The 15,226-nt window shown below is 39.0% G+C and overlaps 1 protein-coding gene across 13 annotated transcripts in view; it reads right to left on the bottom strand.

The window, feature by feature from the left end:
- The window catches only part of MAP2K5 (mitogen-activated protein kinase kinase 5), a 275,190-nt gene that overhangs the window by 241,242 nt on the left and 18,722 nt on the right, over positions 1-15,226 (bottom strand). For all 13 annotated transcript variants that reach the window (XM_021100479.1, XM_021100474.1, XM_021100477.1 and 10 more), the window contains exon 3: positions 10,370-10,437. In XM_021100479.1, the coding sequence (XP_020956138.1) occupies positions 10,370-10,437 (68 nt within the window). The remainder of the gene's footprint in view (positions 1-10,369; positions 10,438-15,226) is intronic.

The following is a 15,226-nucleotide window of genomic DNA, read 5'->3' as shown; positions in this document are numbered from 1 at the left end:
CTGGTAAGTGACCTCAGGTCCCAGCTCCATATTTACTAGCTGTGTGGCCTTGAGAAAGGTATGCTATTTGTGCCTCAGTATTATCAGCTGTGAAAATGAGACAAATACCTTCCCTGCTCACCTCCTAAAGGTGTTAGGAAGATCAAAACCAAAGCTGATATATGGGAAATGTTTTTTATGAAGTACCTGAAAAAAAATCTTTTTTTTTTTTTTCCTGCTTTTTAGGACCACACCCACGGCACATGGAGGTTCCAAGGCCAGGGTCCAATCGGAGCTATAGCTGCCGGCCTACACCACAGCCACAACAATGCCAGATCCGAGCCACATCTGGGAACTACACCACAGCTCACAGCAATGCCGGATCCTTAACCCGCTAATCGAGGCCAGGGATGAGCCCACAACCCCATGGTTCCTAGTCGGATTCGTTTCCACTGAGCCACGATGGGAACTCCTGAAAAAAATCTTAAAATAGGGTACAAAGCTATGAACTGGCCACTTTCAAGCAACAGTACGTAGAAGAAAATGCCCGTAATAATAGGGTGACACAGAAACCACTAAACAAGATCACTGACATGTTTACATAAAGTACAGAAGCAGAATTTATTTATTTATTTTTTGTTGTTGTTGCTATTTCTTCGGCCGCTCCTGCGGCATATGGAGGTTCCCAGGCTAGGGGTCTAATCGGAGCTGTAGCCACCGGCCTACGCCAGAGCCACAGCAACGCGGGATCCGAGCCGCGTCTGCAACCTACACCACAGCTCACGGCAACGCTGGATCCTTAACCCACTGAGCAAGGGCAGGGACCGAACCCGCAACCTCATGGTTCCTAGTCGGATTCGTTAACCACTGCGCCACGACGGGAACTCCCAGAAGCAGAATTTAATTGTTTATCAAGGCTGAGAATCCTCTTCCCTTCCCTCAATTACTACCACACTATAAATAGTAAGTAAAAGAGTAGTATAGAAACATTGTCTGTTTCTCCTTCTGGAAGTTCATTAAGGGCAGGGACCATCTTGTGTATTTTACTATCTCTCATGGCACAGGTATTAACCCAGGGTGTATGAAATTCTTGAACTTATATATGAAATGTTGCACCATGTGAATTTTCTGGGAAAAGAATAAACAACTTTACTCACACTTTCAAAAAGGCCTGTGTCCCCAATAATCTAAGAAACGACAGCCATACAGTGCCTAGCACTGTGCATTACACATAACGGTTGTTCACCCAATGTTTAAGGGAAGGAGGCAAATAGGAACTAATACACATGTGTTGACTACGTACTCTCATTGGTTATACCTTCTAACTTACTCAGTGGCAAGTCCTACTTATCAAATCAGACTTATTCATTATCCTTCTATATATATTTGTAACAGAAAGGTTTCCTAAATTTCCTTGGCATGCCTTCCAACAGGTAAATAGTAGAGTGTGAGAAATATACTTCTAAAGAATAAGCATGGTGGTTTTTGCCACTATTTATAAAATTTTCCAATTTCTGTTTTATCAATACTGCAAGCATACCCCACTACACGTAGCTTAGTCAGTAATTATAGCAATAATCAAATTAACCAACTATTTGCATTTTATAGTAGTTTTCCTAGTGAAGAACTCAACAATCTTTTTTTTTTTTTTTCTCGTCTTTTCTAGGGCTGCACCCACAGCATATGGAGATTCCCAGGCTAGGGGTCCAATCGGAGCTGCAGCCATCGGCCTATGCCAGAGCCACAGCAACGCCAGATCCAAGCCGCATCTGTGACCTACACCACAGCTCATGGCACCACCGAATCCTTAACCCACCAAGCGAGGCCAGGGATCGAACCCGCAACCTCATGGCTCCTAGTCAGATTCGTTAACCACTGAGCCACAACGGGAACTCCCAAGAACTCAACAATCTTAACTCTGTCAAATGACCAGAAATTCAACTACAACTCTACCCAGATGTGTCTTTTTTTTTTTTTTTTTTTTTTGCTATTTCTTGGGCCGCTCCCGTGGCATATGGAGGTTCCCAGGCTAGGGGTTGAATCGGAGCTGTAGCCACTGGCCTACGCCAGAGCCACAGCAACACGGGATCCAAGCCGTGTCTGCAACCTACACCACAGCTCACGGCAACGCCGGATCGTTAACCCACTGAGCAAGGGCAGGGATCGAACCCGCAACCTCATGGTTCCTAGTCGGATTCGTTAACCACTGCGCCACGATGGGAACTCCAGATGTGTCTTCAGTTATACCTTCTTTCAATTATTTCTTATACTTTAAGAGGTATCCCCCTCCATGATGCTAGCCTATTAGAAGCACACGGCTGCTCCAAAAGTCAAAAAAACATATGAAGCTAATTCATTTCGAATACCAAATTAATAACTATATTTACTTGGCTGGCTTCAGGTCTTCCCACTCCCTGATAACTCACTGTCCCTTCCTTGAGGTGCCTTTAATGTTCACATGCTCTTCCTTAAGTGACTCTAGACCAAGGATCCACATATGGTCATGGATTGATTAGATGATGAGAAAGAAAATCACACAGAGAAGTCTTCCAGTGAAAAGGTCAACAGGGAACAACTCTGGAGCCTGTCTGTAGGCTAATGCTATTGGACAGATGTATTTATTAGTGATTTGAAAATGAAAAAGACAGTAAGTTGGCCAGGTTTAATGATAACACTATTTGTTTTGGACAGTAAAACCATAAAGGATGTTAGGGAGCTCCAGATGGTCTTAACAGAACAGAGGTTTGGATAGCCAATGGCAGATGAAATGCAACTTGGCTAAGTTTAAGGTAATGTGTGTTGGCAGATGGAGTTTAAATTTGTTTCTGTGATGGGTCCAAAACTTGTAGGACTCTCTCATCTGAAGCTTTCACAGTCATCACCATGGTTAGCTTGGAGCACTGTCTACACTGACTTTTCACCTGATTTCTAGGCTGTAGCAATGTGGCCATACTTTCAAAATAGAAGTTTAAATAGCTCCAGGGCACCTAACACTTAAATAAAACAGGACCATCAGGTTATGGAGACAGCAGGCCAAACAGGACATTCCCTTACAAATGGACTGCTTTATTTAGCCAGTTCCCACAGGGTCCAATAAAGATTTAGCCTACCACTCAACTACTATCAAAAATAAATAAATAAATGAAAAGTCAGTGAGGAATAAGTTAAGACCATATAATATATGTAACAGAGAAACATATATTAAGAGAGAAACAACTTGTTTGGAAATTTCCAGTTACCTCAATTTACACCTTTTTGGACATATTTCCTAGGGTGATAATTGACTGAATTCCTCTAACTTTACTGTATTATAGCAAATTTATGTTCACCTTTCAGATACATGTAGAAAATACTCCTCTTGTTTCTAGTAAAACTTGCCCTGAGAGAACAGGTTCATTAAGAGCTTCCAACAAGAGCTTAACACCTTGGTTATGCCCCATAGCAAAGCTATTGCTGGAGGCCCATCATTTCCTCACGGCGCACATCTCTCTGGAAGGAAGCTCCTATCCACTGCCCCCCTAGGGTCTGACTGACGTCCTATGTGGTTCTGCCCCCTCCCACCAGCTGCCTCAACATAGGACCCCAGAGAAACCGATCTTTAGGCCACATTGAGCCCTCCAAAGAGATGGAGCTGAACTGTGAGCACAGCCACACTAATGACAAAATAGTGGTGGTTCGAAGCACCCAGAGTGCCCTGGTATGACCGTGGCTGAGGCTTGCTTGTTCTCTCTTCCTTTTCTTCCATGAGCTGCACAGGAAACTGATGTAAATTTCAGCATGCTTCTGCTTCTTGCTAGCAAAGATGCCTCAAGATACATCACAAGAGGAACTAAATAAAGGTCTACTACAGTCTCATCTCTATTTCAAGGACATCCACATATCCCAGACAATACAGAGAAGAGAGGTAAAACAATCTGCCTCTGGAAAAATGTCGGATTTTATGACTAGGATGAGAAAACAAAACTTTAGGGAGTTCCCTGGTGGCCTAATGGTTAAGGGCTCAGCATTGTCACTTCTGTGACTCAGGTTACTACTATGGCTCAGGTTTGATCCCTGGCCCAGGAACTTTCACATGCCACAGGTGCAAGCAAGAAAAAAAAAGAAGAAAAAAAAAAAACTTTAACTTACAGCTAGAAGAATGTCACTACTTGATTTAAATAAATAAATAAATAAACTCATTCCCAAAACTATTAATTTATTTCACTTGGTTTTCCTGCCTCATTCCTTTCACCATTTGTCCATGCTGCCAGGAGAGTACTGAGTATCATCACTTGTTTGTATGGATTGCATTGAATTATGGGACTACTGTTCAACAGCTATTAAAAAAATAAATAAATAAAAAGGTAGTGAAGAATGGTTACTCATTGGAGACATAGCTGATTTTGCTGCACACAAAGTAAGTTCAAAGTAAGACCTACTTAATATGGAGCATGTTTAAAAGCACCATGCGGAAAATGAGCTTCCAATCTCAGCTCTTTGAAGAAAGCTTCCTAACAGTAAAGGCCCTGAGGCTATTAAATGTTCCACTCCTAAGTGGGCAACAAATTCTGTGGTAAAATTCAGGCTTGAAGGAAGGACAAAATCTGGAAAACCTCAAAAGCCCACAAAGTATTTGTTTACATTCTTTTTCAAAAGCAATGACACTAACCTTCTAGTAAATAGTACTATTTTTTTGCTATGGGGGGAAGTATTTGCAAAGCTTCTTCAGTGGGATCTCAATAAATGCCAAAACAAAAACATCACTTAAAACCACAAGGAGTGAAGATTGGGAGTCCAGGACCTAGGTCTGTGTCTAGGCCTTCCCGTTCACTAGCAGTGTAACCTCAAACTGAATGTGATCTTGTTGGCCTAAGATTCTTTATCGATAAAATGAGACAGTTGTACAAGACTTCAAAGGTTCCCTTCCAACTCTGAGCAATTATGAATTTTGAGGCAGTCTCTAAGTTATGCATACTAGGATAAAGCCAATCATACCCCAATTTACAAGGTGCTATAGAGGTCGGAAAGTACCCGACATCTACCATCTAACTAGGTACATTATAGTCAAGTAGTCCAAAAGAAAGACATTCACTCCACTAAAACACAAAGTCTCTGCCATAATGGGAGGCATTACAGTTACACTCATCCCATACTCTTCCAGCAATGTGGAAAAATGGTATAAAGAGAGAGGACAGGCAAAATGAAGAAAATTATTCTTGTTACTACTCTGTACCATTCACACAAGCCTGAGTATCAACAGAACTAGGTGTAATAAGTCCTTTACTAGACAAAGGATTTAGCAGAAACAAATATGAATCCATTTATAAGAGTAAAATGTACTACTGAGTTTCTTGATTAAAGGTCACCTAAAAAGAGGTCAACATTAAAATAACCCCCTCCTATAACTGGGTCTCAATGATAAATAAAGCTTACAGTGAATCAATAAATAAGGCCTAGCATTGTTGTTGTTTGATGCTATAAGGAAATCAAGTCAGCACTACAAATACAAAAATATGGGAGGAAAAAAGAAGCATATTATCTTCAATCGTTCCAGAAAATGAGAGGGGAAAACAAGAATAACAAAAAAATGTAAAATACTTTAAGGGAATATTTAACAGAATCCTTTAAATAATTAGCAATGATCAGGTATTTAGTTTTCAGAAATGTAGGTTGGGTGTATTTTTTTTCTAATAAAGCATTTCAAATTCTAATTAAAAAATACTTTATGGAGAAATTAAAAAGATACAATAGTGTCAGAGGAAAAGCCATGATCCCAGAAGTGGAATATTCTAACAACATAACTTACAAGAAACTACGCAATAAAAACAGATTGTTGATTAACACAAACTCATAACAAAATTCAGAGAGCTATCACAATGGTGCTGTAATAACATTTGGCTGCTGAATTCTCTCAATACATTAAATATCTCCTTGGAGACCAAATTACTATACATTTTCTTAAAAGACAATTTATTATAGCTTTGTTTTCTTCTCATTATCTCTCAAAATGTATCTAATGAAGAAAAGAATACAACTTCTAAATAACTTACATAAAATGGTACTAATACATGACAACAGACTTCTGTTTAATATGTTGGTTACTATTTAACAGCACACAACAACCTCCCGTCATGACAAATCCTTACCGTGATGCACTATTCCATGTGTCACATGTATCAAAAAACCACTGTATTCTGTTATTATGGCATACATAAAATTAACAGCCTAAGGCTGCTGGCAATTTAAATAATTGATAAGTTTTCAATTAAAAAGGCAACATTTTCAGGTCTAATACAAAAATCTATTTAAATTACCGATAAAAACTCATGCTTCTGTTGGTCCAAAGACAAAAAAATGCTTATATCCAAAGGGGAAAAAAGTAATTCTGCAAGTTTCAACTCAGAAGTGGAAGTTTTTTTTAAGAATGATTAAAGGATTTATGGTAAAGTGTGTCTAGTTTTGCTTTCCCCATGTGGTTTTTAAAGAAATACTAAGGTAACTACAAATTTATTGAATTCCACATGAAAACTAGGCTGTTTTTTTACAAGAAAAAATGTGGTAATCTGTCAGTATTTTCCCTATGCCACCACCCAAATCTTGGAATCAAAATTTTGCAGAGCCACAATGAATTTGAAAAATTAAGGCCAATGCCAGTTTTTAGTAACAGGTTGGCAACTGAGGACTATCAACCAAAATGTATTGTGAGATTAAGTCCAAACTGTTCTCTTTATGGCAGAATTGCAACTCAAAGGAATTTCAACCACAAGAACCAAGACAGCAAATGAGAGCAGGCTGATCTTTGTGCTTTTTGAGACAGAGATTGCCCTACTCTTTACTTCTGAATTGTTTACTGAGAGCCTCACTCTACATAGTACTTGATAATAGGGGCTGCCTCAAGAGATAGGAGGAGTTCCCACTGTAGCACAGTGGGTTAAGGATCTAGTATTGCTGCAGCTGTGGCACAGGTGGCAACTGCAGCTCAGATTTCCATTCCTGACCCAGGAATGTCCATATGCTACAGATGCAGCCAACAACAGCAATGGGGGAAAAAAAAAAAAGGAAAAGAAAAAAAAAAAGAAAGAGAGAGAGGGAGAGATAAGGGGAAAAGGAAATCCATGTACATTTTAAATAACTTAGAACTTGTTTCTCTCAGAGATACTTTCATTTTCATTATAAAATCATTTGATTCAATACTCAGAATTAGGAGAGTTGAGCTCTACCTTGGTGCCTTAGGTACTCATCTATAAATATTAAGTGAATTAATGAAAATACCTGGACTTAATCATTAAGACACCATTCTATGGACCACTGCCAATTCATAAGAAAAAAGGTTTCCACCATCCATAACAAATTTACAAAAATAAGAAAAATGTGAGTTTCACATAAAACTAAATTTACTCGTGTTAATGACCATCTTTACTTTTGAGATTATGTACTGCCTACTGTTTGAATCTTTAAATGACTCCCACTATTTTTCCTTAATAAAAATGGTTAACAGTTGATAATATTATCTATTGTATTAATACTTTTATTTGGCATAATTAAGTTATCTACGTCTCTCAAAAGTGAAAGATTAGTTCATGAAATCCAAATATTTGCAGATCAATAAGCTAGATGAGCTCTCTACAAACTAAAAAATGGCTTTCAAGAAATCTCAGGGACTTCTAAGTTTAAGGACAATAACATAACCCTAATATGTTACAGTAATGCAAAAATAAAACACTGCATTTTAGAAAATAAGCATAAGTCATAAGGAACATATGCTATAGATATATCTCAACTAAAATAGTACATAAACACGAATCATTCAGAGGGTAATAATGGTGATGACATATGTTCAAAAACAGACAACAGGCCCAAGATGGAGTCACCCATGCTAAGCCCAATTCACCAAACTAAGACTTAAAATAGCTAACCTAAATAGTTTTAGCCTTTCCCAGGAATATCATCTTTCTTTTATCTTTTTTTTTTTTTGTTGTTGTTGTTGTTGTTGTTGTTGTTGTTGCTATTTCTTGGACCACTCCCGCGGCATATGGAGGTTCCCAGGCTAGGGGTTGAATCGGAGCTGTAGCCACCGGCCTACGCCAGAGCCACAGCAACGCGTGATCCGAGCCGCGTCTGCGACCCACACCACAGCTCACGGCAACGCCGGATCGTTAACCCACTGAGCATAGGGCAGGGATCGAACCCGCAACCTCATGGTTCCTAGTCGGATTCGTTAACCACTGCGCCACAACGGGAACTCCAGGAATATCATCTTAATCACTAAGACTGAAACTTCCTGGTCAGCACTAGTGAGGTAAGCCACTGTTAGACCCCTCCTGTCTCCCAAAGGTGACTTTGCCTGAAACCATCAGCTCTTTGCTGAAATATCTTCCTTGTCCTGCCTCTCACCTATAAAAGCCTTTATAGTGCCCGTCTATCTGCTAGGTGGAATGCTGCCCAATTCATGAATCACTGAATAAAGCCAATAAGGTCTTTAAAATTTAATCAGTTGAACTGTGTTTTTTAATACATAGAAAGATCCCAGTACTAATGTGCAAGAAGGTGGATGAGAGAGAAAAAGAGTAAAACAGTGAAGAAGCATGGGCTTTAGCACAGGAGAAGCTGAACTTATTCCATATTCACATTCATAAGACCTTGGCATATCTCTTAACCAGTGTCCTCATCTGAAAGCCACAGATGATAATATCTACTTCACAGAGTGATTATTAAAACCAAGGAAAATTAAATATCTTGAGAATCTAGTATACAGTGGGCACTTACAAATGGACAAGACTGTTATCACTATGATCATATGCAGTACCATTTCTCAAAGAGCACGATTTGTTAGATCTTCCCAAAAGTACATTTTTTGAAAACACACTTTTGTACGTGGTTATGACAGAGACATAATAAAAGTACAGAGGTCAGTAATGTACCTTCTGCACTGGATGTATATGAAAACACTAGAACCCATGTGTGTGTGTGTGTGTGTGTGTGTGTTTTCTGAAAATAACCATGTCACACTCTCAGGGGAGCTAGCCAATCTATCAATACTAGTGCTAGATCTTTCAGCAGACAATCCTACTCTGCCTTTCAAGGTACTGATGAGCCCTGCTCTAAATTCTCAGGGCACAAAGACTCTCAAATAAGTTAATGGGAAGTCAATGGGAAATTGACTTTCCAACTCTGTGCTGGTCTGAATGCAATGCTCTGTTAATCATGCCATCCTTCTTGTTCTCTTTCCTCTTACCCTAAATTAAAACTATTGGCAGAAACCCATACAGATATTTTACAGTTTTCATAACAATGAAACAATATCCTGGTTAAAGTTGAGGTCTATCAAAAAACCTACAACCTAACTGTGGCTAAGATTAGAGTCTCACTGAAAAGCAAGAGCCCAGATTCCATCATTTCCACCATAAAACCACTTTGCATTTGTATAGAACTTTTAACTTTTCAAAGGGCTTTAACATCTATTACCCCATCTGATCATTACAATGACCTTGTGCAGTAGAAAGGACAAGTATTATAATCCACAATTGACAGATGAGGCGACTACAGCACAGAAAGGTTAAGTGTTTTGCCTAAGGCCAGGAAGCCAGAGGACAGCAGTGGTCTCCTAACTGCCAGTTCTATACTCTTTCCACCAGACCATGAGGGAAGGTTCTGTACACAGACTGCAAACTCAGATAAAACAAAATAAGAGAAAGTAAAATGAAATAAGAGAAAACAACAAATCAGGGCTCAGGGAAGCTTTGTCTCTTCATTGCAGCTGAATTTTTCAAGCTTAGTATTGAAGTTTTTAGAAATGAATCCTCTTTTTCTGTTTTTCTACTTTATTCCTCAGACAAATGTTAATGCAAAATTTTGCTGAAATTTGAAACACAAAAGAAAAGTCAGGACATATTCCAATCACTTAGATTCAGTAAGTAACCCTGTAGTTCATTTTGGGGTGGGGATAAGGGGTTGGTTAGTGCATAAAACGACTGAGGGTACATCTTTAAATCATGTATCCATATTAAGCCTGCAGCTACATTATAACTATAGTCTGTTTGGAAGGGTGAAGGAGATCTCCAGTTGAAAGTAGATTTTGAAAAATTTTTTAGAGCCCAGGGGTTCATTTTTAATGAGCCGTTACTTTAAGTACTGCATAAAAAATACAGGAAATTGATAGTCCATTTAGTCTGCACCATACCTAATGCAAAAGTCATTAAGATGCATTATTCTTAATGTTCATGATATGATCAGTAAGTGTCTTTTGAAAAGAATGCTCTTAACTTTCACATAAGGAAATCTTTAAAAACCTTATATATTATATAGAAAAATGTTACAGCAATCGTGATTTACTCTTATATCTTCATTATGCCAAGAAACAACATCCTCAATTACATTAACATTTAAGAGTCCTCTTTTGTAATATACTTACATATGACAACATTGCCTTCATTTCTTCATCACTTCTCACTGTAATTCGATCACCATCTTCATCTTCATCTGTTTAAAAAGCAACATAATGCAAGTGATAAGATTTACACATTTTTAATATACAAAAACCATGTAAGCTAGGAACATAATACAATTGGTTTGTATAATTTGATATACAAATCCTCAACACCATATTTTGGGGATCCTGAGGTTATTGGTTTGCTTTGTTTTGTTGTTCAGAATATAACCAGAATCTCAATAAAGAACTAAAAACTTTAGGAACAGCTGAAAATTAAAATATTACTCATGTCATTCATGACATGTATCTAAGTTAAAGTAAATGTCACTGGAGTATGACTGAACAGGTTTGGTTTGGAGAACTTTAAAAACTAAAGAAAAGCCAGTCTAATAGAAAATCTAATAGAAAAGTAACTGTTAGTACTTTTTCCTTTTCCACACGGCACCCCATCCCTCTACTTCTCAATTCTTCCTCTTTCCCAGGCAATACCATGTCATAATAACATAATAAAAATGGAAGAAAAAAAAAAAAAAAGAAAGAAAGAACACATTTTCAGGAGTTCCCATTGTGGAGAAGCAGAAACAAATCCAACCAGGAACCATGAGGTTGCATGTTTGATCCCTGGCCTCGCTCAACTGGTTAAGGATCTGGTGTTGCCGTGAGCTGGGGTGTAGTTTGCAGATGAGGCTCAGATCCCGCGTTGCTGTGGCTGTGATGCAGGCCAGCAGCTGTAGCTTCGACTTGATCCCTAGCCTGGGAACCTCCATGTGCCTCAAGTGAGGCCCTAAAAAGAAAAATAGAAAAAAGAAAAAAAAGAAACAACATAATAAAAATGGCTAACATTTACTGAACACTGCTATACATAAGGCACTATAAGTCATGCTCCATTAAAAAATACCTCACGACAATCCTACAATATGGACAAAATGACTTGGTTATTATCATTCCCTTTTTACAAAACTGAGACCTAGTGTAAGGTGAACTTGCAAAACAACTTTAATGTAGTTCTCCTCATAACCCACTTGATCTTGTAGCTCTCTCTTTCTGAACTGTTTCCTTTGTATTGGGTACTCTCTGACCATAGTTAGCTTCAAATGCTGATTTGTGCTATTGTGAAATAATTTAAGGGTCTTAAAACTAGAGGATAATAAGACTTCACAAAATACTTAACCAAAACAGATATATTTGAGTAAGTGGATCATCAAAGGAGCCACATTCAGAAACAATGTACTTATTTCATTGATTCTTCTCTTATCCAAAATAGTTTCAAAATACCTCTTCAAAACTGCTTTAAGAACCTGAAGATTAACCAAGTGAAAATATCAGATCTCATCTTTAGCCCCAAGTGGAACTCCCCATCAGACCACTCTCTCATCTATACTACCTACCAGGTAAGACCCAGAATGACTTTTGGCTATTTTAAATATTTAGTTAGTGACTTCATCTTTTTAAAGATGAAGATAGGAGTTCCTGTTGTGGCTCAGTGGTAAAGAACCCAATTAGTTTCCAAGACTACTCAGGTTTGATCCCTGGCCTCGTTCAGTGGGTCAAGGATCTGGCGGCATTGCTGTGAGATATGGTGTAGGTCACAGACACAGCTCAAATCTCACATTGCTGTGGCTAAGGCGTAGGCCAACAGCTGCAGCTCCAATTCAGCCCATGGCCTGGGAACTTCCATATACTGTGGGTGCGGGCCTAGAAAGATAAATAGATAAATAAATAAATAAGATAAATATCTATCAAGAGAAGAATGCTATGTGGTAGATTCTAAATGTATAATAGAAAGAAAAATGCCAAAAACAGCATTCTTGGAAGATGTACACAGCCTCGCAGGTGGACAACTTGGAAGGGATGCTCTCATCTGGGCGCCTCAGCTCTGGTAACTTGTTGAACCGTGTTATTATTTTGGGGTATCACACTTGGGCATCTAATTGATGATTTGATCAGATTCAGAAAACCTGATCCCAGGCCTGGAGAAAAAGAAATCTCTCATCATAAAGAGAATAAGCTAGCATGACATTCTCTGAGGATACTTGATTAAAAATACAAGTGGAGCTAAGTTCAGCACCTGGCTCTCAGCCCACCACACCTCAGCAGGTCCTTCCTCTTATTCAGCCACAGATATCCCTGTTTGGTGACCAAGTCATGGGAACCTTAGGGGGGAGCTTATATTCTCTAATTAGTCTTTTTCAGAGAAAAAGTTACCTTCTTTTTCTCTCTGTTGCTCAGCCAAGAGCAATCTGACAGCATGAGGGAAACCAGCACTTGAGCCTGTCCTGCTCGGTGACCAAGTCAACAGCTCTCACTGGGGTTTTCTCTCCAAAGCAATTGCTCCTGGATCTTAGATACAGGTTCACTCCAGCAGAGTTCTCCAACTCAATACAAATCAGTATCTGAATATCTACATAGTTAGGAGCCATCACAGTCACTACTGCTTTTACTACCAGGAGCTGCCTATTTTCAGTATAAAAGGTGGTCACTTTTAGTAACAAAGAAGGTACATTCCTAAGGAGGTTACATCTATAAAGAACTATAGAGAAATCTAGCGTTTTCCGTCCCTCTTTTTTTTTTTTTTTTTTTTAAGCTACAGATTCTACAGAGCCAAACTGGGAAATAAATGCCATTTTAATTTTGGAAACAGAAGGAGTTTCTACGTAGGCTCCAGAAACTAGAATTTTCAAGGTTAAGTCAAAGTTGTCATACAAATGAAGGAAACAAAGGGAAAAAACAGACACTGTGTAAAGGATATGCTACATATTACTACACATGAAAGCACTGTACACTTTTTGTTTTAAAAGCAGGTCAAGGAGTTCCCATTATGCCTCAATGATTAACAAACCCAACTAGGATCCATGAGGATGCAGGTTTGATCCCTGGCCTCACTCAGGGGGTTAAGGATCCAGTGTTGCTGTGAGCTGTGGTACAGGTCACAGACAAGGATTGGATCTGGCATTGCTGTGGCTATGGCATAGGCTGGCAGCTGTAGCTCCAATTTGACCCCTAGCCTGGGAACCTCCATATGCCGCAGGTGTGGCCCTAAAAAGACAAAAATAAATAAATAAATGCAAGTCAAATTTTCAGTCTGTATGTGGACTAAAATGATTTGCTCCTGATAAAGTCCTGAACTTGGTAAAATTTTCAGCCTGAACAAAGTAACTTTTTGTAAACCTCATCTCTACACCAGAACTATAGAGATGATGGCTACAAAGGGATAGACTACATTCAAATTCCAACATACACAAGATCTCAATAAAGCACTATTCCCATGGAATGAAGAAGTGCTTGGAGTTTAACAAAACAGGTGAAAAACCTTTTTACAATTTGTAGAGAAGGCACAGATTTCAGGAAAAAAAAAAAAGTCATTTAAACACAGTCTCTCTAAATCAGTAACAATAACAACAAAGAGTTCTCAGAGCTTGAACCTTTAAGGCTACTTAAAACAAAAGACTCTGGAATTCTAAAATTCTACAAAATCTCTGAGGGATTACTGCAGCAAAAACCTGTGAGGCAAGTTCAGAACAATCTCTTACATAGCAGTTCCACAGAAAGCAGCTAGAAACACTAAAGTGGACTTTGCTTTAAGTGGACCAAAAACTGAGGACAAAGGGCCAAAATAGCTTTAGATGCAAACCTAAAGTGTTGGAGCTGTCCCCTAAGGAGACAAAGTAAGTTGAAGGAGCCATGCTAATAAAGCCTGAGGATAAAATCAGGTTTACGTAACACAATGATTGAGAGCTTTTATGGATTACTAAGAGACTCCATTTTATGCAGGTACTGCTTTCCCTTACAGATTGCTCTTTGGAGGACTATCTGCTTCACTCTTTAATATTTGTAATTAGTAGTTTTAACGAAGACTCCTTGTTCCTGTCTGAAAGGAGAATGAGTTGGGAAAGTAATTACACATGAGAGAAAACTAATGATTCTAGCCCAAAGGCAAAAATCGAAGTCATCAGACACCCTAGTGGCAACCTAAGAGCAAACGTGGATGTTTAAAATGAGAATACGCTTCTCTCCAAAGATGAAGAATTTCAAGGAAAACATAAAAAAGACCAACAGGTACACAACAAGGTGCTCCACATCTCCCAATCATCAGGGAAACACAAATCAAAACCCCAGTGAGGTATCACCTCACACCTGTTACATGGCTATCATCAAAAAGACAAGAGGAGTTCCTGTCGTGGCTTAGCAGAAACAAATACGACTAGTATGCATGAGGATGTGGGTTCAATCCCTGGCCTCGCTCAGTGGGCTAAGGAGCCAGCGTTGCCATGAGCTGTGGTGTAGGTTGCAGAAAGAGCTCGGATTCTGCACCGCTGTGTCTGTGGCACAGGCCACCAGCTGTAGCTCCAATTGGACCCCTAGCCTGGGAACCTCCATATGCCATGGGTACAGCCCTGGAAAAAAAAAAAAAAAAAGACAAGCGATAACAAGTGTTGGTAAGGATATGGGGAAAGGGGAACCTTTGTGTACTATAGGTGAGAATAGTACATGACACAACCACCATGGAGAACAGTATGTAGTGCCTCAAAAAATTAAAACCACAGCTACCATTTGATCCATCAATTGTACTCCTGCAGCTATATCCAAAGGAACTGAAATCAGATTCTCACAGAACTACCTGCAGTCCAATGTTCATTGCATCATTTATTCACAACAGCCAAGGTGTGTAAACAACCTAAGTGTCCATCAATGGATGAATGGATAAAGAAGATATCAAACACACACACACACACACACATACACATACACACAGAGAAGAGTATCACTCAGCCATGAAAAAGATGGGCAGCCTGCCATTTGCGACAACATGAATGATCCTTAAGGGTATAATGCTAAGTG

This window comes from Sus scrofa, chromosome 1, assembly GCF_000003025.6.
Source record: "Sus scrofa isolate TJ Tabasco breed Duroc chromosome 1, Sscrofa11.1, whole genome shotgun sequence".
In the NCBI taxonomy this organism is placed as follows: Eukaryota; Metazoa; Chordata; class Mammalia; order Artiodactyla; family Suidae; genus Sus; species Sus scrofa.
The sequence above is the reverse complement of the archived record's forward strand: the minus strand, read 5'-3'. Positions and strand labels throughout refer to the sequence as shown.